At 43.3% G+C, this 22,344-nt stretch overlaps 1 protein-coding gene across 1 annotated transcript; it reads right to left on the bottom strand.

Annotated features, from left to right (window-relative positions):
- Window positions 1-1,076: 1,076 nt before the first annotated feature.
- On the bottom strand, window positions 1,077-22,065 carry asl (argininosuccinate lyase). The gene is made up of 16 exons (XM_071337473.1): window positions 21,878-22,065; window positions 21,309-21,503; window positions 16,254-16,337; window positions 14,592-14,648; window positions 14,341-14,438; window positions 12,426-12,503; window positions 6,492-6,569; window positions 6,353-6,405; window positions 5,354-5,416; window positions 5,080-5,194; window positions 4,910-4,994; window positions 2,459-2,518; window positions 2,298-2,381; window positions 2,032-2,112; window positions 1,804-1,910; window positions 1,077-1,699 (listed from the first exon to the last, which is right to left on the bottom strand). Exons 1-16 carry the CDS (start codon window positions 21,890-21,892, stop codon window positions 1,555-1,557), a joined length of 1,398 nt encoding a protein of 465 aa, XP_071193574.1. The 5' UTR covers window positions 21,893-22,065; the 3' UTR covers window positions 1,077-1,554.
- Window positions 22,066-22,344: the final 279 nt, after the last annotated feature.

The raw sequence follows: 22,344 nt of genomic DNA, 5'->3' as shown, positions 1-22,344 counted from the left end.
GATTTGTCCTCAGTTTGTGTGTGTACACTTGTCTTTCTTCAACCTATTCATGCAGAGCATTGATTCTCATTCATGCTGTAATATCAATCATTACTTTGTGACTGGTTAAAATGTCCAAAGTAGCCATTTTTAGCTCAACATCAAATCATATCTCCATCAAAACTCCACTCCACCAAGCAGTCTTTTCAAACACCTCTTACATTAAAAGGGCATTATCATATCATTATATATAAAATGTTTTTGACTGCACTGGGCCTTCAACCTGATCCATCTCGGACATCCGGTTTTATTGTCCCTGAATAATATCATGAAGCTCCTATCCTATCAAATCACAATGTGAGGCACTTCTCACAGAATATTCAATCATATAGAGCTTGCAGATAGAACAGTCTATGACTTGGGTGGCTGGAGTCTGACACTTTTTTTAGTCCTTCCTCTGACACCGCCTAGTATATAGGTCCTGGATGGCTGGAAGCCATTTTGGTGTGCCCCTGTCTAGACGTAAATAAAAAAATATCTTTTTAAATGGTGTTGTCTGGTTTGCTTAATATAAGGAATTTGAAATTATTTATACGGTTGATACTTAAGTATAATTTATCAATTACATTTGATACTTAAGTATATTTAAAACGAAATACTTTGACTTACTCAAGTAGTATTTTACTGTGTGACTTTCACTTTTACTTTAGTCATTTTCTATTAAGGTATCTTCACTTTTACTCAAGTATAACAATTGGGTACTTTTCCCACCACTTTTCCCACCTCAGTGCTGCTGCACTGAGGGAGCTCACAGACAAAGATAGGTCCAATTCCAAAGCAACCTCTAGACACTTCTCAATTACCTGAAAGCATTAGACAGGGCGTACGCAATATGTTTATCTTCTGGGAAATATGTATCTTCTGGGCAATACTCTCGACTAGAGCAAACAATATATGGCGGCGTTCCAGCCAGGTCTTTTTTTTCTTCTTCCAATAACGACTGACTGAATGATGACAGTGGTTCTCCGACTGAGTGGAAGGTTAGCCCTCTATGTCAACACGCTATATGTATCTTCCATGAAGAGCCAGTGACAACATTTTGTAAATATGCAACATTTAATTAATCATCAACACATTAAGACAAAATGGTATGAACTGTCTGAAATGTATAGTTGTACAAATCACTACAATCGAGGATAATATATCTAAATGCACTAAAGCTTTGAACTCCCTTTTTTCTAAATCTTTCTAAAGTGGTAACCATGGCATCTACCGGTATTTCAAAGGCACTTTAGATGGCCTGCGCAACAAGGCAGTCCTACAGAATGGACCCATTGTTTTCTAAATTAGACACTGTTCTAGAAGGCAAACAATGGTTCTTAACCACTGGGGGACCGATCCTAATTTCTACTTTAATCAAATTATAACTTAGTCATACATGCATGGATGTGATGTCATCGGGAGACAAAGTGAAAATGAAATTTAGGATACACCCCAGAGATCCATTTGACTAATGTTGCTTGTAAAAGTTGATGCTGGGGTCAAAAATTAAAAGTAAGCGGTGAGGAGGAGAGGTCACTGGACCTGTTTCTTCAGCCAGGTCCTCATGTGCTCCACCTGTGCTGCCACGCTACTCTTGGCCGTGCCACCGGGGGCACTGTACTGCTCCACACTGCTACTGTAGTCCCACACTGCAGACACATCACTGGAAAACAGAGGGCTGGAAAGAAGAGCAAGGGGAGGGTGAAGTGGAAAAGATAAGGAGTGGGGGGGTCCAAAAGAGTGTTACTATGAAGAAGTGTGTGCATGCGTGCTTGCGCTTACCTGGCAGTCCGCAGATCCTCCACAGTGAGTTGGTTCAGGGGAATGCTCTTGGATTCAGCCAGAAACACAGCTTTACCTGAGATACCATGAGCATCTCTGAACGGCACCTGGCGAGAGAGAGCGAGAGAATTTAATACCACAATTGTGACACAGAAACAGTTTAACTTCAAACCATACAATCATTGTGATGAACACAATCCCTGGTTTGAGTGGATACTTAGTACTCACCCCCTTTCTAACGAGGTAGTAGGCCAGGTCAGTAGCCAGCATGTCAGGACTGAGGGCAGCTTCCATCACACTGGGATTGATCTGATACAGGAAACAGGTCAGAGAAATTGGTTGTAAAATGACTTAGAGGGAAGGATGTTGTAGGGCACTAAGGTGTAAGGGTTTAGGATATAGTAAGTAGGGCACAAGGGTGTAAAGGTGTACAGTGTTGGGCACTAGGGTGTAGCATCTAAGGTGAATGGGGTCAGGTGTTGCATCTATCTCACCTTTAGAGTGGACATGACACCTGTGGTGACCTGCAGCACAGCGTGTACCGTGTCATAGCAGTCAAACATGGCCTCCTTATCCTCCTAGATAGTGTCAGAGAGCGAGATAATTATCTCACACACACACACACACACACACACACACACACGTGTGACTGTACCTGCAGATCTTTGTTGTATGTGCTTGGCAGGCCCTTCAGGGTCATCAGAAAGCCTGCACACTGAAACACACAGGACAGGGCACAGGTTTACACTAGTGATGCACCAATATGACATTTTTGTCTGACACCGATATCCAATATTTTCCTTGCCAAAAAAACAAACAATACCGATAACCAATATTTAAATTGTGGCCTTTTAACTATTTAACTGTGCTAGAATGCTTAACACACACACGGACGCAGCGGTCTGCATCTCACTGCACGAGGTATCACTACAGTCCCTGGTACAAATCCAGGCTGTATCACATCCGGTCGTGATTGGGAGTCCCATAGGGCGGCGCACAATTGGCCCAGTGTCGTCTGGGTTTGGCCGGGGTAGGCCGTCATTGTAAATAAGAATTTGTTCTTAACTGACTTGCCTAGTTAAATAAAAGGTTACACACACTGACCAAAAAGTTATTTTGTTGGCATATACTTATGTCCCCATCACCAGTAAAACAATCAATCAAAACCTATTTCTTTCACTTATTTGCTGTGCTGTTTTGTTGTTCATTTGTTCAGTCGTTTCATTCTCAACCAGGATTTCTATGGAACGCTGTTCGGGTCTTTGCATGTCAAAAAAGATACAAATAACACTATTTGACGTGTCAAATAACACTGACCAATCAGGACCTGAATATGACTGCACGCCACATAATAATTAAAGGCGTTCATACGTTTTTTACATAGTTATTACACATTGATTACACTATCACTCGTATTTCATATGTCACAACGATTCATCGATACGTATGCTACGATGCTGGTAAAGTTGTCTCGCGCACCTACAGTGCTGGTCATTAAAAAAAAAGCTAGCTAGCTCATGGACGCAAACAATGTTCTTCCCCAAAAACATAGCAAAATCTGTTTCAGTAGCTATAATTAGCTAGCTAACTATATAGCTAGGTGTCATCTAAAATAACTAATTTATAACAGTTCTTATTTGATTAATGGTGGTCGGACCCATCTATGTGAAGCTAGACAATAAGGATTAGCCACAATAGTGGACTTTGCGGTTAGCCTTCAAAATAAAAGTATGTAATTGACAGTGACGCAAATGAACACAAATAGTAGCACTATGCCATAATTGAATAGATCATGCTAAATGAGGTTGGAATGTTATATAAAAAATATTTTTTTAAATAAACAAAAGACAATTTGTTAATTTTACAATTCTGTTGAAATCACACTGGATGTATTATACTTTAGAATTGCATTGGGGGCATACTTATTTCACTGGATTGTGGATCAATGACATGGGGTAACAGTCTACTCTGACTGATACCTGACTAACCCGGTCAGGTCGAGCCTCACTAGCCAGATGAAGCTAGCTGGCTGCTTATAACGTTAGCTTTGGGCAACAGGGTTAAGTATCTGGCTAGCTATTTATTTTCATGAAAGATATTCAATTTCAATAGGCGAACAACAAGTAGCTACCTAGTTAATACTTACTCACAAGGATTCCTAAATCATTGCTAAGAATAATGAAAATGACTGCAGTTCCTACTGGTCATTGTTTTCAGGCTGGTTGTATTGGTGCTAGCGACGTACCTAGCCAAAGCTAGCTAGCTATCCCAGAAGTTGCGGTCTAACAAATAATGCTTTATTACCAACGCGGTATTGTAAACACATCGTTCGTGGCCAATGTTTGCAGGCTTTTTTGTACAGCTTTGGCAGTGCTATTGATAGTAGTGGTGGCGCTTGTCTTGCACGTGGAAATTCAGAACACACAACATTCTATAACAGAAATGTGTTATTTGACGTTTCAAATACTGTTAATGTCAAATAGTGTTATCTTTTTTGACACGCAAAGACCCAAAAGGCATTCCATAGTATGTCGTGAAGCTAATAGCAGTAACGCTATTACTGTGTAATTCCGTTAGGGCAACATCTTAACAATAGCGCACTTGGTAACGTTAGTGTGTACCGGTGCTCGACCAGTCGCGAAAGCCAACATCACCCACGACAGAGAATGGCTGATTGGAATTCATTGCCCTTGACAATATCTTGGCGTTAATGGATTTCACCTTTGAGATGTCTCGCTGAAATGTTCTTACTCTTTCAAATGACTGCTCGATCCACACAGCAGACATTGTGGGCTAAGGTTAGGAATGCTGTGTTGAGGGTGCAGCGCAAAATTTTAAGTGGCGTCAGGACGTCATGTACCTACGTTATATAGGTATGCACGTCAGCTTTGACATCGGTATTTCACATTGGCGTAAACTAGACAGACATCGGGCCAATACCGATGTTGGCATTTTTAGCTAATATCGTCTGATTCTGATATGTTCACCGATATAGCGGGTATCCCTAGTTTACACACACTGATATAATACCATTAATATAATAAAGGATGCTTGCTTATTATAACATAACTAATGGTGTTCTAATGTGTTTCAGTTGGGGTCTTACTCTGCCAAAGACACGGCCAGCTTTACTCCTGATCAACTCCAGACTGTCAGCATTCTTCTTCTGAGGCATCAGACTGCTGCCTGTGCTACACACACAGAGAGAAAGATTGTTAGAATATAACAAAGGAAAAAAGGTGAACATTGTTTTGAGTTCAGTCATCATACACACACCTGTATGCGTCAGAGAGTGTGAGGAAGGAGAACTCCTTAGTGCTGTAGAGCATCAGGTCCTCTGCCATCTTACTGAGGTGCGTCAGACACAGAGATGCCCAGAACAAGAACTCAGCTGAGAGAGGGAGGGGAGGGTGGAGCCAGCGAGCTCGCAAACGAGAGAGACAAAGCATGAGCAGGGCAATGCAGTGACAGTCGGTTAATGCCAATATTTCTCAACTTCACATCTACATGTCTTCTCCGAATAGAAATAAAGCTAGTGTGGTTACCATACCAATAAAGTCCCTCTGGCCTGTGGCGTCCATGCTGTTGATGCTGATGTCCTCAAAAGCCAGCTCTACAGGGGCAAAGACAGAAGACACAATCAATCTAAAACACTGGCTGCGGTCCAAACACTTAAGACACAGCCTCGTCCACTTACCCTCGCCTTATGCCCTTGGGGGGATCCCCATCTTGGAGGGTTGTCCAAATGATTAGCCAAGCAAGGGAAGTTTGCAACGTAAGTCCCTCAGCCCTCGTTTTTAAGTCGGCTTTGCGAGTGTACAATTAGGTTCACTCCGGGCCTGAAACGCCCCATAATTCAATTCACGACGATTGTACAGCCGCTAAGAAAAGTCCGCGAAAACTTAAAAACAACATCAATGGAGAAGTCAACATACAAGTGTAAGTAAAAATGAATGCAAGTTAGTTAGAAATGTTGTCACTACGTAAAAAGTAAATGTGTTTTTGTTATTATATTTTGGAAATTGTAGAAATAAAATATTTTCCTTCTTCAAAAGTTCCAGCTCGGCAGGCTAACGTTAGTTAGCTAATTCATTTGCTAGCTATCATACAGTAGGCGTATATTAATAATGATATATTTAATATACGTAGACATGCACTCATAATTGACTGTAGCGCATATAAAGCACCCACAAGTTACCAGTGGCTGAAAACACAATCATCGCGGGATGAACGAGTGATGAATTTCCGCCCAAGGGTGGTCCATTTAAAACTCATTCCTTCCTCCCTCGCCCCTTGCCCTGCAAGTGTATACTCGTCAGACATCATGATACGTCATCAGAAGTGTCCAATTAATTTGAGGGCTGAGGGGATAGGGTGTGTCTTTTAAGTGTTTGGACCGCAGACACTGTCTTGGAACATGTGTATAATGAATTAACATATTGCCTTATAAGCACTTGTTATAACCATTCATAAGAGTTCACGGCTCCTTATATATGTTTGTAGGTTATGTATGTTTAAAGGAGCTGATTATCTATGCAGGTTGACTCACCTTGACGCAGCATTTCCCTGTCGATGTTGAATGGAGTTCCAGCTATTGCTCCACTGGGTAACAAGAGTAGACAAAGTATAACTATAACTCACAGATGACGTGTGTGTGTGTGTGCGCGCACACGCTCGTGTGTGTGTACCTTCCCAGGGGGAGCACGTTGACTCGTCTACTGATCTCCTGAAGCCGTTCCACGTCTCTGCTCAGGGCCACCGCATGACTGGGTAACAATCATAGAAATATGTTTAGACTAACAACATCCCCCGACCACCTCGATTCTGCCTTTTATTTGCAACATTTGAAAGCGTGTTTTTTTACATTGGATAAAAGTAGAGAAAATGGTATATCATATACTGCAGTTGAAGAACAATGGGAAAGTAATTCTGCTTTGAAAGTTGACATACTTGTAAATCCACTTTTGAGAAAATGGCACTTGAATGTTTTGGCACACCTACTGGAGAGCTCTCCTTTGTCTACACCTATTAACCATCGTTTACACCCTTCTAAGCCTTAGCCCCACCTATATCTTTAACAATTCACATGTGAGGCCATGTGCTAAACAGGGTGAGTAAGGTAGTAAACAACCCAAGATGTCCAGACTAAGTGGTGAATGTAGTAAAAATAGAATTGATCTAGTCCTTGGCATATATCCTAATCTGAATTTGGTGCAGGTCATGTTGTTCTTCACATTACCACCTCTGGTAAACAAACAATATATAAAATAAAATCAAAGTTAGTCACATGCACAGGATACAGAAGGTGTAAAAGGTACAGTGAAATGGTTACTTGCATATTCGCATAGTAGCAATAACAAAACTAAAAGGGTCCAGATACAGTGAGGGAAAAACGTATTTGATCCCCTGCTGATTTTGTATGTTTGCCCACTGACAAAGAAATGATCAGTCTATAATTTTAATGGTATGTTTATTTGAACTGTGAGAGACAGAATAACAAAGAAATCCAGAAAAACACATGTCAAACATTTTATAAATTGATTTGCATTTTAATGAGGGAAATAAGTATTTGACCCCCCTGCAAAACATGACTTAGTACTTGGTGGCAAAACCCTTGTTGGCAGTCAGAGGTCAGACGTTTCTTGTAGTTGGCCACCAGGTTTGCACACATCTCCGGAGGGATTTTGTCCCACTCCTCTTTGCAGATCTTCTCCAAGTCATTAAGGTTTCGAGGCTGACGTTTGGCAACTCGTACCTTCAGCTCCCTCCACAAATTTTCCATTGGATTAAGGTCTGGAGACTGGCTAGGGCACATCAGGACCTTAATGTGCTTCTTCTTGAGCAACTCCTTTGTTGCCTTGGCCGTGTGTTTTGGGTCATTGTCATGCTGGAATACCCATCCACGACCCATTTTCAATGCCCTGGCTGAGGGAAGGAGGTTCTCACCCAAGATTTGACGGTACATGGCCCCGTCCATCGTCCCTTTGATGCAGTGAAGTTGTCCTGTCCCCTTAGCAGAAAAATACCCCCAAAGCATAATGTTTCCACCTCCATGTTTGACGGTGGGTATGGTGTTCTTGGGGTCATAGGCAGCATTCCTCCTCCACCAAACATGTCGAGTTGAGTTGATGCCAAAGAGCTACATTTTAGTCTCATCTGACCACAACACTTTCACCCAGTTGTCCTCTGAATCATTCAGATGTTCATTGGAAAACTTCAGACGGGCATGTATATGTGCTTTCTTGAGCAGGGGGACCTTGCGGGCGCTGCAGGATTTCAGTCCTTCACGGCGTAGTGTGTTACCAATTGTTTTCTTGGTGACTATGGTCCCAGCTGCTTTGAGATCATTGACAAGATCCTCCAGTGTAGTTCTGGGCTGATTCCTCACCGTTCTCATGATCATTGCAACTCCACGAGGTGAGATCTTGCATGGAGCCCCAGGCCGAGGGAGATTGACTTTTTTTGTGTTTCTTCCATTTGCGAATAATCGCACCAACTGTTGTCACCTTCTCACCAAGCTGCTTGGCGATGGTCTTGTAGCCCATTCCAGCCTTGTGTAGGTCTACAATCTTGTCCCTGACATCCTTGGAGAGCTCTTTGGTCTTGGCCATGGTGGAGAGTTTGGAATCTGATTGATTGCTTCTGTGGACAGGTGTCTTTTATACAGGTAACAAGCTGAGATTAGGAGCACTCCCTTTAAGAGTGTGCTCCTAATCTCAGCTCGTTACCTGTATAAAAGACACCTGGGAGCTATCCAGCAGGGGATCAAATACTTTTTTCCCCTTTTGTCTAGCTATGTACACATGTTCATGAAATACAATAGATGGCAATAATCACCCCCAGACACACCTGGCTAACTTGATGGGTCATGTAATCATCTCGTGTTGTGGAGTCTTTTGTTTAGACATGTTTAGCTAGCTAGTTAAACAATTAGCCATAATCCCAACCCTTACCACTAGCAATACAAAAGGGATTGTCATGGCAAGCCACCATGCATGAAATGCGCTAGTATGAATATGCAGGTAGCTAAAGCTAATCAACTAGGTTCAACGTTAGGATAGCTAGCTTATATTAGGCCATAATATAACTAGCAAAGCAAATGGATTTCTCAGATATAAATAATATTACTACACAGATCCTACACGTAACGTTAGCTAGAGAGCCAGCAAGGTAACGTTCGCTAGCTGTACGCTTTAACTTGCAATTAAACGGACCAAAAACAATGTGAAATGTATAATATCTGAAAATGTAGCTAGACTCAGTAATATACATGGGTCGAACGCTTCACAGCAGACTGAAACCCGTTTAAGTAAGACGTCCTGTACCGTTTCCATTTTGTTTGTACAGCTTGTTTGGCCAGCAATATGTCAAGTCACTCCGGTTCACACTCACAGTGCGCGGAAAGTAGTCCATCACAACTTTTTCCTACTGATCTATAGTGCCTGCTAAATTCAAGGCAGCAATGTTGTTGAGAGCAGTAGCGACACTTTACACATACAGCTCATGTTATAGAGAGAAGCATGCTACATGTCAGATCAATCCGAACTCATCTCTCGGCATGTCCAGCCCATCCATTACCTCAGCCAATCATGGCTAGTGGGAAGGTTCCGGTCTTTTTACATGGCTAAACCAACTAGGCTCATAATTCAACAATTTTATTTGTAACTACAGACGGTATACACATTTGTTATTAAGGCAAATGGAAGTTCACATGTTCTAAAAGGCATTTCTGCCCAAATACCTTTCCTTTGAAGTAGTGACGTGCGACTAACGCCCAGCTTCCTGAAATGGGGTAACATACAGTGCCTTCGGAAAGTCTTCAGACCCCTTGACTTTTTCCACATTTTGTTACGTTACAGCCTTATTCTAAAATTGATGAAATGTAAAAAAAATCCTGAGCAATCTACACACAATGCCTCATAATGACAAAGCAAAATTTTAGAAATGTTTGCAAATGTAAAACAGAAATACCTTATTAACATAAGTATTAAGACCCTTTGCTATGAGACTCGAAATTGAGCTCAGGTTTATCCTGTCTCCATTGATCATCCTTGAGATGTTTCTACAACTTGATGGGAGTGCACATGTGGTAAATTCAATTGATTGGACATGATTTGGAAAGTCACACACACCTGTCTATATAAAGAGCAAAAACAGAGCCATGAGGTCGAAGGAATTGTGTTGAGGCACAGATCTGGGGAAGGGTCCCCAAAAAATTAGGATGTATTGAAAGTCCCCGAGAACACAGTGGCCTCTATCATTCTTAAATAGAAGACGTTTGGAAACACCAAAACTCTTCCTAAAGCTGTCCGCCCGACCAAACTGAGCAATTGGGGGAGAAGGGCCTTGGTCAGGGAGGTGACCAAGAACCTGATGGTTCCTCTGACAGAGCTCTAGAGTTCCTCTGTGGAGAAACTTCCAGAAGTACAACTATCTCTGAAGCACTCCACCAAATCAGGCCTTTATGGTAGTGACCAGACAGAAGCCACTCCTCAGTAAAAAGCACATGACAGCCCGCTTGGAGTTTGAAAATAGATTCTCTGGTCTGATGAAACCAAGATTGAACCCTTTGGCCTGAACGCCAAGCATCACGTCTGGAGGAAACCTGGCACCATCCCTACGGTGAAGCATGGTGGTGGCAGCATAATGCTGTGTGGATGTTCTTCAGCGGCAGGGACTGGGAGACGAGTCAGAATTGAGGCAAAGATGAACGGAGCAAAGTACAGAGATCTCAGACTAGGGTGAAGGTTCACCTTCCAACAGGTCATGGAGACTCATATCTCCCTCCCTAGCTTTAAGCACGAGCTGTCAGAGAAGCTCACAGATCACTGCACATAGTGGATGGGCTATTTACAGATTGGCTATGTCATCACCATATTGTTATTTATTTTGCTCCTTTGCACCCCAGTACCGCTACTTGCACACTCATCTTCTGCACATCTATCACCCCAATGTTTAATTTGCCATACTGTAATAATTTCGCCACCATGGCCTATTTATTGCCTCACCCCCCTTATCCTACCTCATTTGCACACACTGTATAAAGACTTGCTCTATTGTATTATTGACTGTATGTTTGTTTATTCCATGTGTAACTCTGTTGTTGTTTGTGTCGCACTGTTTTGGTTTATCTTGGCCAGGTCGCAGTTGTAAATGGGAACTTGTTCTCAACTAGCCTACCTGGTTAAATAAAGGTAAAATAAAAATAAATAAAAAACATCAACGCTAAGTACACAGACAAGACAATGCAGGAGTGGCTTCAGGACAAGTCTCTGAATGTCCGTGAGTGGCCCAGCCAGAGCCCGGACTTAAACCTGATCGAACATCTCTGGAGACACCTGAAAATAGCTGTGCAGCAATGCTCCCAATCCAACCTGACAGAGCTTGAGAGGATCTGTAGAGAAGAATGGGAGAAACTCCCCAAATACAGGTGTGCCAAGCTTGTAGCGTCATACCCAATAAGACTTGAGGCTGTAATTGCAGTAGCTTATGTGTCGGGGGGCTAGGGTCAGTCTGTTATATCTATAGTACTTCTCCTGTCTTATCCGGTGCCCTGTGTGAATTTAAGTATGCTCTCTCTAATTCTCTCTTTCTCTCTCTCGGAGGACCTGAGCCCTAGGACCATGCCTCAAGACTACCTGGCATGATGACTCCTTGCTGTCCCCAGTCCACCTGGCCGTGCCGCTGCTCTAGTTTCAACTGTTCTGCCTGCGGCTATGGAACCCTGACCTGTTCACTAGACGTGCTACCGGTCCCAGACCTGCTGTTTTCAACTCTCTAGAGACAGCAGGAGTGGTAGAGATACTCTGAATGATCGGCTATGAAAAGCCAAATGACATTTACTCCTGAGGTGCTGACCTGTTGCACCCTCGACATCCACTGTGATTATTATTATTTGACCATGCTGGTCATTTTTGAACATCTTGGCCATGTTCTGTTATAATCTCCACCCGGCACAGCCAGAAGAGGACTGGCCACCCCTCATAGCCTGGTTCCTCTAGGTTTCTTCCTAGGTTTTGGCCTTTCTAGGGAGTTTTTCCTAGCCACCGTGCTTCTACACCTGCATTGCTTGCTTCTACACCTGCATTGCTTGCTTCTACACCTGCATTGCTTGCTTCTACACCTGCATTGCTTGCTTCTACACCTGCATTGCTTGCTGTTTGGGGTTTTAGGCTGGGTTTCTGTACAGCACTTTGAGATATCAGCTGATGTAAGAAGGTCTATATAAATACATTTGCTGCCAAAGGTGCTTCAACAAAGTACTGAGTAAAGGGTCTGAATACCCATGTAAAATGTAATATTTCATTTTTTTTTTTTTTATATAAATAAGCAAAAAATTACAAAAAACAGTTTTTCACTTCATTATGTGTGTAGATTGATGAGGGGAATGTTTTTTTTTTTAGAATAAGGCTGTAACCTAACAAAATGTGGAAAAAGTCAAGGGCTCTGAATACTTTCCGAAGGCACTGTATGCTCTGTAGACTGAAACAACATTCACTTTATATTCCATCAATATTTGATTCCTCAATCCTGTTTTTAACTGTGACTCAGTAACAAGCAGAGGATTTAGGAACATTGTAAAGATATGCAGTGGTGCTTAACAGAAGGAGAGGCTATAGTACCTCAGAATCCAGTGGCTCCATCTGATTGGCTGAGCTCTCTGCATGTGTGTGTACCCAGGAAACAGGACGTCAATCTCTCTGCAGATCAAAAGACAATAGGTAAACATGATAGTGTGTGTGTGTGTGTGTGCGTGCATACATACAGGTAACTGCCAAAAATAAAGCAAACACCAACATTTTGTCTTAATAGGGCGTTGGTCCACCAAGAACCGGCAGAACAGCTTCAATGATCCTTGGCATAGATTCTACAAGTGTCTGCAACTCTATTTGTTGTATTTGACGCCATTCTTCCACAAGGAATTCCAATATTTGGTGTATTGCTGATGGTTGTGGAAAACGCCCCGCTCCAGAATCTCCCATAAGTGTTCAATTGGGTTGAGATCTGGTGACTGAAACGACCATGGCATATCGTGAAACATCAGTGAACAGGTTATCACTGAAGCTCCTGCCAAACATCCCCCAACAATCACCCCTCTTTCAAAATCACTGACATCACTTCTAGCCACGGTAGCCAAAATAGCGGGCAACTGGGTTTGCCTAGCATTTTTATACATGGCCCTAAATGTTAATAGTGTTGGTTGACGGTAATGTGTGTGACAAGTCAGTCAAAACAGCGTCCATATTGCTCTAGCCGGCAGCCTTGTGGGGATTCAGTATCCAACCCAGCTAACTGGGCAGCAAAGTAGCAAAGCTAGGCCCTCAGCCCCCTGACATGGGGGACCCACCGTTCCCTGACCCGGGGCGCCTGCCGTCTCCAGTTCTGGGAGGCCGCCTTCCTCCTGCACTGAAATACCCTCCGGCCCTCAGGAAATCACCGGACATCGTCTCTGGGGCCCAGCTGACCCCTTCCGTCAGATCCCTGAAGAGCCTCGCCCAGGGTCCCCACCTGCTCCATCATGAGAGCCATCGCCTCCAGCAGTGGTGCCAGATTCACCAACCCGAGCAGCAGCCAGTGAGCTGCCAAAGACAGTTGTGGCCGGCGTGCCACATACTTCCTTCAACTGTGGTCAGCCTCCGGCACCATACTCAGCTCCCAAGGATGGGCCCCAGCGACCTGGCACCAGCTGAGCTAGAGGACCCTCCGCCACCCCTGAGGCATTCCACACTGTCTCCGCACCCCCTAAGCCCTGCCTGACAGGACTAGGCACGCTAGCACTAAGCTCCCCCTTGAGACCTGTGGACCCCATTAGAGACTGTGCTTTGTCCTGTCAGGCAGGACAGGCAGGGCTTAGGAAGTGCAGAGACAGTCCTTGGCCACCCAATGGAATGCCACAAGGCCTTTTTGTGGATGTTAATATTTTCTCTTTCGAAATATTGGGGCAGCTGTACAAAAGGCCAACCTGCTCCCCTCCTCTCTACCCAACTTTCCCTCACAGTCCCATTAGGGTGATATCTCACCATCTCAGCTATCCATCACAGCCCTTTGGCTTCAGTCATTCAGCTTGCCAAAATTCACATCTGGACCCCTCCCACCCCAGGTCTGAGCATTTTTAGTCATCGAAAGAAGAAGACGCACATTTTGTATGGTGACTAAGTTGACTGTGTTTACTAGGAAGATTGTGCGTGTATCTATGAAAAACCACAAGTTGATTCCTAAATAACTGAAGAGTGTGTGTTAATACTGTGTGTTAGTGATGAAGATACATTAAAGTTCTGGACTAAGAAGCATCAGTATTGTTCTTGCACGGACAGCCTGTAGCAAGTCAGAATCTCAATGAATCAGCATTAAGTACATAGCGAGTGAGGGCTCAGAAGACAACCGCTCAGACAAGACCCAGCTAGCCGTTTTTTCACTAAGCATGATGGGATGTTAATTCCACACCTGTGTGGAAGCACCTGCTTTCAATATACTGTGTATCCCTCATTTACTGAAGTGTTTCCTTTATTTTGTCAGTTACCTGTACATAAAACTTACACTGCTGCTCTCTCCACCATGGTTGTGATGAGTTGGAGAGCGTTTCCCTTAAGAATGGAGATAGCATCCCTCAGCCACAACCTCATGTCTGTTACCACCTGATCAACCAATAGAAACACAGAACCATGTCTGAGACCCAATCATCAACCAATAAAACACAGCAGGATTGAACAATCTCAAAACTCCACTAGTTACTTCTCTTTCAAAAAACAGGCAAAGAACGTGTATTCACAGCAGATCATCATACCTACCTGGTCATTTCTGCTCCTACCAGTGTGTAACTTCCCAGCTGCCTCACCTATCAGCTCCTGATAAAACACACACACAGAGAAATATAATACATATATATACAGTGCTTTCGAAAAGTACTCAGACCCCTTCCTTTTTCCACGTTACGTTATTCCCTCAATCTACACATAATACCCTATAATGACAAAGTGAAAACCGCTTTTTAGAAATGTCTGCAAATGTATTAAAAATAGAACACAGAAAAACCTTACAGTATTCAGACCCTTTGCTATGAGACTCAATTTTGCGCTGGTGCGTCCTGTTTCCATTGATAATCCTTGAGATGATTCTATAACTTGGGAGTCTAGCCGTGGTAAATTAAATTGATATGACATGATTTGGAAAGGCACACAGCTGTCTGTATAAGGTCTCACAGTTGACAGTGCATGTCAGAACTATACTAAACCACAAAGTCGAAGGAATTGTTCGTAGAGCTCCGAGACAGGATTGTGTTGAGGCACAGATCTGGGGAAGGGTACCAACAAATTTGGAAGCATTGAAGGTCCCCAAGAACACAGTGGCCTCCAACATTCTTAAATGGAAGATGTTTGGAAACACCAAAACTCTTCCTAAAGCTGGCCGCCCGACCAAACTGAGCAATCGGGGGAGAAGGGCCTTGGTCAGGGAGGTGACCAAGAACCTGATGGTTCCTCTGACAGAGCTCTAGAGTTCCTCTGTGGAAATGGGAGAAACTTCCAGAAGGTCAACTATCTCTGCAGCACTCCACCAAATCAGGCCTTTATGGTAGTGACCAGACAGAAGCCACTCCTCAGTAAAAAGCACATGACAGCCCACTTGGAGTTTGAAAATAGATTCTCTGGTCTGATGAAACCAAAATTGAACAATGGCCTCAATGCCAAGATGCACATCTGGAGGAAATCAGGCACCATCCATTTTTCAGCGGCAGGGACAGGGAGACTAGTCAGAATCAAGGAAAGATGAACAGAGCAAAGTACAGATAGATCCTTGATGAAAACCTGCTCCAGAATGATCAGGACCCAACACTGGGGCAAAGGTTCACCTTCCAACAGGACATCAACCATAAGCACACAGCGAAGGCAACGCAGGAGTGGCTTCGGGACAAATCTCTGAATGTCCTTAAGTGGCCCAGCCAGAGCCCGGGCTTGAACCCGATCGAACATCTCTGGAGAGACCTGAAAATAGCTGTGCAGCTACGCTCCCCATCCAACTTGACAGAGCTTGAGAGGATCTGCAGAGAGGAATGGGAGAAACTCCCCAAGTACAGGTGTGCCAAACTTGTAGCATCATACCCAAGAAGACTCGAGGCTGTAATCGCTGCCAAAGGTGCTTCAAGAAAGTACTAAGTAAAGGGTCTGAATACTTATGTAAATGGGATATTTATGCATTTGCAAACATTTATAAAAACCTGTTTTTGCTTTGTCATTATGCGGTATTGTGTGTAGATTGATGAGGGAAAAAAACAATTTAATACATTTTAGAATAAGGCTGTAATGCAACAAAATGTGGGAAAAGTCAAAGGATCTGAATATTTTCCGAATGCACGTTAATTCTGACAATCACAGATCCGGAATTGAATATTGTTACAATCTTCAGCCAGCACTCAGAGTTGATGATTCAAGGTTAGCCCCCCCCACACACTTCACCTTTAGTCTGCGCTCATTGGCTGTGTGGATGTCCTCATCTCCAGGCTTGACCTCAAAAACACCTTTGGCCCATTCATCATGGATCTGAAACACACGCACGCACATCCGTACGTGAAGTTTGGTTCATCTTTTGACCCAGCGTGTGAGCTGGGTTTGAGTTACCTATGGACCCTTGGGGGTACACAAATTGTGGGCAATATACTTTTAAACTCATTGGGGTACCAATTTTACAATATTGAACACTTATGCAAGTGTCTAACAAGTAGCAACCAAGGCAACCCTGTTGTTCGATTATAATGAGTGAATGACTTCAACAAAACGGTTGTTTGGCATCTAAACTGTCACATGACTATTAAGCCATTGAAGAGGCGCAGTACTGGATGGCTGCCGCTTTGCAAGCTCTGACCCAACTTTGCTATTTTGTTGTTTATTTTTACGAAATATATCCGCTATTATTTCTTACAACAGACAAGAACTCGAACATCAGATCGGCAGTTTAGTTACCCCAATTCATTCTTCTACTCTGACTCATCTGCCCTGGGCTCTCGCTATAAATCCAAACCAATTTTCGGCCTACCCAAGATGAAATACCGGCGTTACAGAGGCAAGAGAGGGGGGAACCTTGTGAGATTAAGGTGATTCTACTGGCTAATGTAGTCACTTGACAAAAAGATGGATGACCAAATCGCAGATTTACTACCAACAGGACTCTTGGAACTGCATTATTCTTTGCTTTTCAGAAACATGGCCCACAGACAAGACACCCCCCATGGCTATCCAAATCGATGGATCCTCCATTCACTGGGCGGACAGGAAAGTGGAGTCGGGGAAATCGAGGGGGGGGGGTGGTTTGCCTCTATATAAAATGGTGTGCTAATTCCAGCGCAGTGGAATTCTACCTCCCGAGGGGTTTTCAGCTGTTATCATGACTGCTGTTATACATTCCACCTCACACAGAGCTATCGTAGACAACCCCGATGCTACTGCCGAAGACAGGAATACATACATGAAGTCCCGCTATGACCTCTGCAGAGTCATCAAACGAGCAAAAGGACACTATAGGAATAAGGTACACATGCTCCGATGCAACGTCACATTACGGATTACAAAGGAAGACCCAACCGTGATCTGCCCAAAGATGGCCCTCTATCAAACGAACTTAATGCATTTTATTCCTGCTTTGACAACAACATTGAGCTGGGTATGAGGGCCGTTACCAACCCAGAGGATTGGGTGATCTCGCCCTGCGAGGTCGACGCGAGAAGGGTCTTTAATCAGTTCAACACCCGCAAGGCCACGGGCACCGGCGGTATTCCAGGGCGCATTCTCAGAGCATGCGCAGAAAAGCTGGCAGGCATATTCATGGTAATTTTCAACCTCTCCTTGTCCCCCACGTTTTAAGATGACCACAAATCTTTCCTGTTCCTAAGAACTCTAAGGTTTAATGCTACAATGATTATCGCCCTATAGGCGGCCTGACTTCTGTAATCATGAAGTGCTTTGAAAGGCTGAATATGGCACACATGTCCACCATCCCAGCCACCTTAGACTTTCTCCAATTTGCATACCACCCCAACAGATCCATAGACGACGCAAACTCAATTACTCTCCACACTGCCCTCACCCACCTAGATAAGAGGAATACCTTTGTGAGAATGCTGTTCATTAACTACAGCGCTGCTTTCAACACCATTGTCCCTTCTAAGCTCGTCTCCAAACTTAGGACTCTGGAGCGGTGTTTGAATACTCATACTAGCCGCACTAAGCGTAATATTTGTGACGTAAATTGAGTATGTAGTAAGCTTATTGGTCATAGTATGGCTTTAGTTAGTATGCCAAAAGTTCCCGTATACAAGTAGTGGACACTATTTCCGTGCTTTTAGGGGCCATAATGAAATTCTTCTGAAAAATGGGCTCGGCCACACAATGTTTTCCGATTCGAAGGAAATGGCGGAAAAAATGCAGCCAAAGTCCGACGAGAGCGGAGACAAATTCATTACTTTAAATATGACAAATGTTTAGGAAATGTTGAGCTATGTAACAAAGTAATGACTTTGCAAATAAGTTACGTTACATGTTGTTGGCTGACAATTTGTTAGCTACGCTATCCTTACGAACCGCATAGCATTACAGCAAACTTGCGAGGCAATATATTAACTATAATCTAATGAATTACCCAAGGTTTATTGACTTGATTATTCATGTCATTCTAAGCTAAGTAGTATAGTCGTTGTGCGTTCTCAATGGACATTGTTAATTCTGGCTATCTACTCCGATTTCAGAGCACTCTCGTCTGAGTGTGCCAGAGCGCAGCATAACTGATGAATTTACGAACGCTCAACATCCATTGAATATATGGCCGGTGTCAGTAAAAGTCAGCAAAAAAAAGCGGAATTAAATTGTTGCCAGCAGCACAGTTTGTCACCGACGCTCTGGATAACATGAAAACAGCCTAACCAGCTCTGCTAGGGCGAGTAAAATGGTCCAAGTGAGGTGTTCTCTCATTTATGTATAGAAATAGCTAGCAAGCTAGTCAACATTAGCCAGTTAGCTTGGGTGCTTGACTGCCGTTGTGAGGAAATAGCGCTCTGATCAACCCTACTCCTCGGCCAGAGCGTCCAGTGACGCGCTTCGAGAGCGAAACACTGAATTTTCAAACGGACAATGTGACAATGCTCTGGACTTCCGAATGCCCAGAACGCACTCCAGATTGAATTTACGAACACACCCGAAATCGTAAAATGTAACAAAATAGTATTTTGTTATGCTAGTAAGAGGTTGCATAGCAACATCATTAAATTCCAGTAGACATGCGAAGCGCTAGTACACTCAACTGAAAGGATACCGTTCGTTTAAAAAGTATACTAAAATTAACTAATAGTATGTAGTATTTACTCATTAATAATGTAGTATACAGTAAGTTAGGTTAGTATGGGTATTCGAACACAGCTAGGGTCTGAACACCTCCCTCTGCAACTGGATCCTGGACTTCCTGACGGGCCAACCTCAGGTGGTGAGGGTAGGCAACGTCACCTCCGCCACACTGACCCTTAGGGGCCCCACAGGGGTGTGTGCTTAGTCCCCTTCTGCACTCCCTGTTCACCCACGACTATGTGGCAACGCACGACTCAAACAGCATTAATAAGTTTGCTGACGACAACGGTGGTAGGCCTGATGACCGGCGACAATGAGTCAGCATACAGGGAGGAGGTCAGTGACCTGGCAGTGTGGTGCCAGAGCAACAACCTCTCCCTCAACGTCAGCAAGACCAAGGCGCTGATCGTGGACTACAGGAAACAGAAGGGCGATCACAACCCCATCCACATTGACAGGCGGCAGTGGAGAAGTTAGACAGTTTCAAGTTCCTCAGTGTCCAAATCACTAAAGACTTAAAATGGTTTTTAAAAAACACGCACTATCGTGAAGAAGGCATAGGCCCACCAATCCTAAAAAGGTTCTACAGCTGTACCATTGAGAGCATATTGACTGGCTGCATCACTGACAATAGCACCGCCCTTGATCGCATTGGCGATAGAGGGTTGTGCGGACAGCCCAGTACATCACCGAGGACGAGCTCCCTGCCATCCAGGACCTCTATATCAGGCGGTGTGAAAAGAAGCCCCGGAAAATTGTGAGACTCCAACCACCCAAGCCACAGACTATTTTCTCTGCTGCCGCACAGCAAGAGGAACCGGTGCATCAAGTCTGACAACAGGCTCTTGAACAGCTTCTATCCCCAAACAATATGACTGATAAATAGCTAAGCAAAATAGCTACACGGACTATCTGAGTTAACCTTGTATCTTTATTGACCTTTTATTTGAAAATTTGCGCTATGAACACTCACAGGGCCCTACAAACTCACACACACTGTCACACTCACTCCATTTTCTCACTCACACATATTTTTTTATTTAACTAGGCAAGTCAGTTAATAACAAATTCTTATTTAAAATGATGACCTAGGAACAGTGGGTTAATTGCCTTGTTCAGGGGAAGAACGACAGATTTTTACCTTGTCAGCTCAGGGATTCAATCTAGCAACCTTTCTGTTACTAGTCCAAAGCTCTAACCACTAGGCTACCTGCCACCCCAATATGCACATACATTTTTACTGACTCTACACACACACACACTCACATACACGCTGCTGCTACTCTGTCTTATATCCTGTATAGGATATATAGCCTTGTCACCTTACCCCTATACATATCTACCTCCATCACTCCAGTATCCCTGCACATGTAAATATGGTATTGGAACAGACTTTTTAAATATTTCCTTTATATAGTATGCTTACTTCAAACATCAGAGTGAGGCAAGCGGTACTTACTTTATTGACTATTTACTATTCTATTGTTGTTTTTTTCAATGAATACATTGTTATTGATTATTGTATTGTTGGTTTTTGCGTTTGCAAGAAAGGCATTTCACTGTACTTATGCATGTGACATTAAAACGTGACGTGCACGTGTGAATGCAGAGAGGAATTCTGCACTAAGGCAGATTCAGCTGTCACCTATTAACTCCAAAAAACCAACATGGTGGGCTATGACACATTCACTCCCATTTTTTGTTGAGTTCGATAGTGTGATCAAAATTCAACAGTCCCCATAACCCAAAAAATAAGGCCATTCAATTGTAAAATGCAGTGGGTTAATGTGTGGATGCATTTTAAACTTTAGGGGATAATGTTGATTTGATGCAGCCAGTACAGTCTAGTAGTCTTCCACATTGTCTGCCTTCTTGACTTTGTGCAGTTGCCTGTGCCCAATAATGTTTGTACCATGTCTTGTGCTTCTACCATGTTGTGTTGCTGCCATGCGGTGTTGGTACCATGTTGTGTTGTCATGTGTTGCTGCCATGCTGTCTTAGGTCTCTCTTCATGTAATGCTGTGGTGTCTCTCGTCATGTCTCTCGTCATGTGTGTTTTGTCCTATACTTTTTTTAAACGAAGCCCCCCTCCTTTTGCCTTTTGGTAGGCCGTCATTGTGTTAACTGACTTGCCTAGTTAAAAAACATTTTTTTGAAATATACTGGTGCGTGTGTATTCACCTGGTCCATCCCATGTAGGATCTTGTCCTGCTCCTCTGCAGTGACCAGCTTTGCCTTCTCCAGGGCTTTGGCATACGCCTTGCTGCCACGGATGTCTGCGTCCCACATCCGCTTGTCGTAGGCGATGGATGCGTTGAATTTTTCCATGATCGGGTCGGTGTCACCCACGAATCGACCTCCCCATAGTTTAGTCCCCTGATCAAGACAGACAGGCAGACATGGGCAGGCAGACAGACAAACCAAAAAAGCCAGGACAGACAGAAAAACAGATATACAAATACACCGACAGCATAGGCAGTGTCATTTGTCTCCAAATTTACACAAAGCCGCTAACTAGCAAACAACATTGAAACCTGTCAGCTCTGCTTTTCGTTGAAGAAGAACCACTAGATCCAACAAGCTAGCATTAATTTAACCAAGAGAAGACCCATGTTGTCCAAGCTTCTGGACAGCTGATTTGACTGCACAGCGCAATGAAAACAATCCCTGGACATACACAAAGCCAAACGTGGACGAGTTTAGCTACATCAACAGTTTTAATAAAGAGACACATCGAAAAGTTGTCTTACATCTGCACTCGCCATTCTCTTCTCTCAAAGATACAGTAGCTGGCTGACTGTTCACTACCTAGCATCAGCAAAACGTCGACGACAGGAACAAGTGGTGTGATAAGAGTCAAAACGACCAGCAACATACAAGCACAGCTGGAGTCAGTCACAAATACTAGTATTTTGCCAGCAGCACAAACAATTACGTCACTTTCGTATGGTAATGTTGAAACCTTCAAAATAAAAGCCCGCATTTCACAACATTGCAATGTGGATAACTCATTCGAATGATATTGAATTTTAATCAATGGCCATTTTTAATGTGCAAGAAAATACATTAAGTAATCTGTGAAAACAAATAAAAACTGTGTTTTTAAAAACTTTTTTTCAGACCAATAATGAAGAAAAAAATACTATGTTGTAATTGCTATGTTGAGAATATTGGGCTATAGAGAGAAAACGTTTCTACCTGTCTCAGCTAAAGTGGG

The sequence above is a fragment of the Salvelinus alpinus genome, chromosome 13 (genome assembly GCF_045679555.1).
Source record: "Salvelinus alpinus chromosome 13, SLU_Salpinus.1, whole genome shotgun sequence".
Taxonomy (NCBI): domain Eukaryota; kingdom Metazoa; phylum Chordata; class Actinopteri; order Salmoniformes; family Salmonidae; genus Salvelinus; species Salvelinus alpinus.
This window is presented reverse-complemented; position numbering and strand designations above follow the sequence as displayed.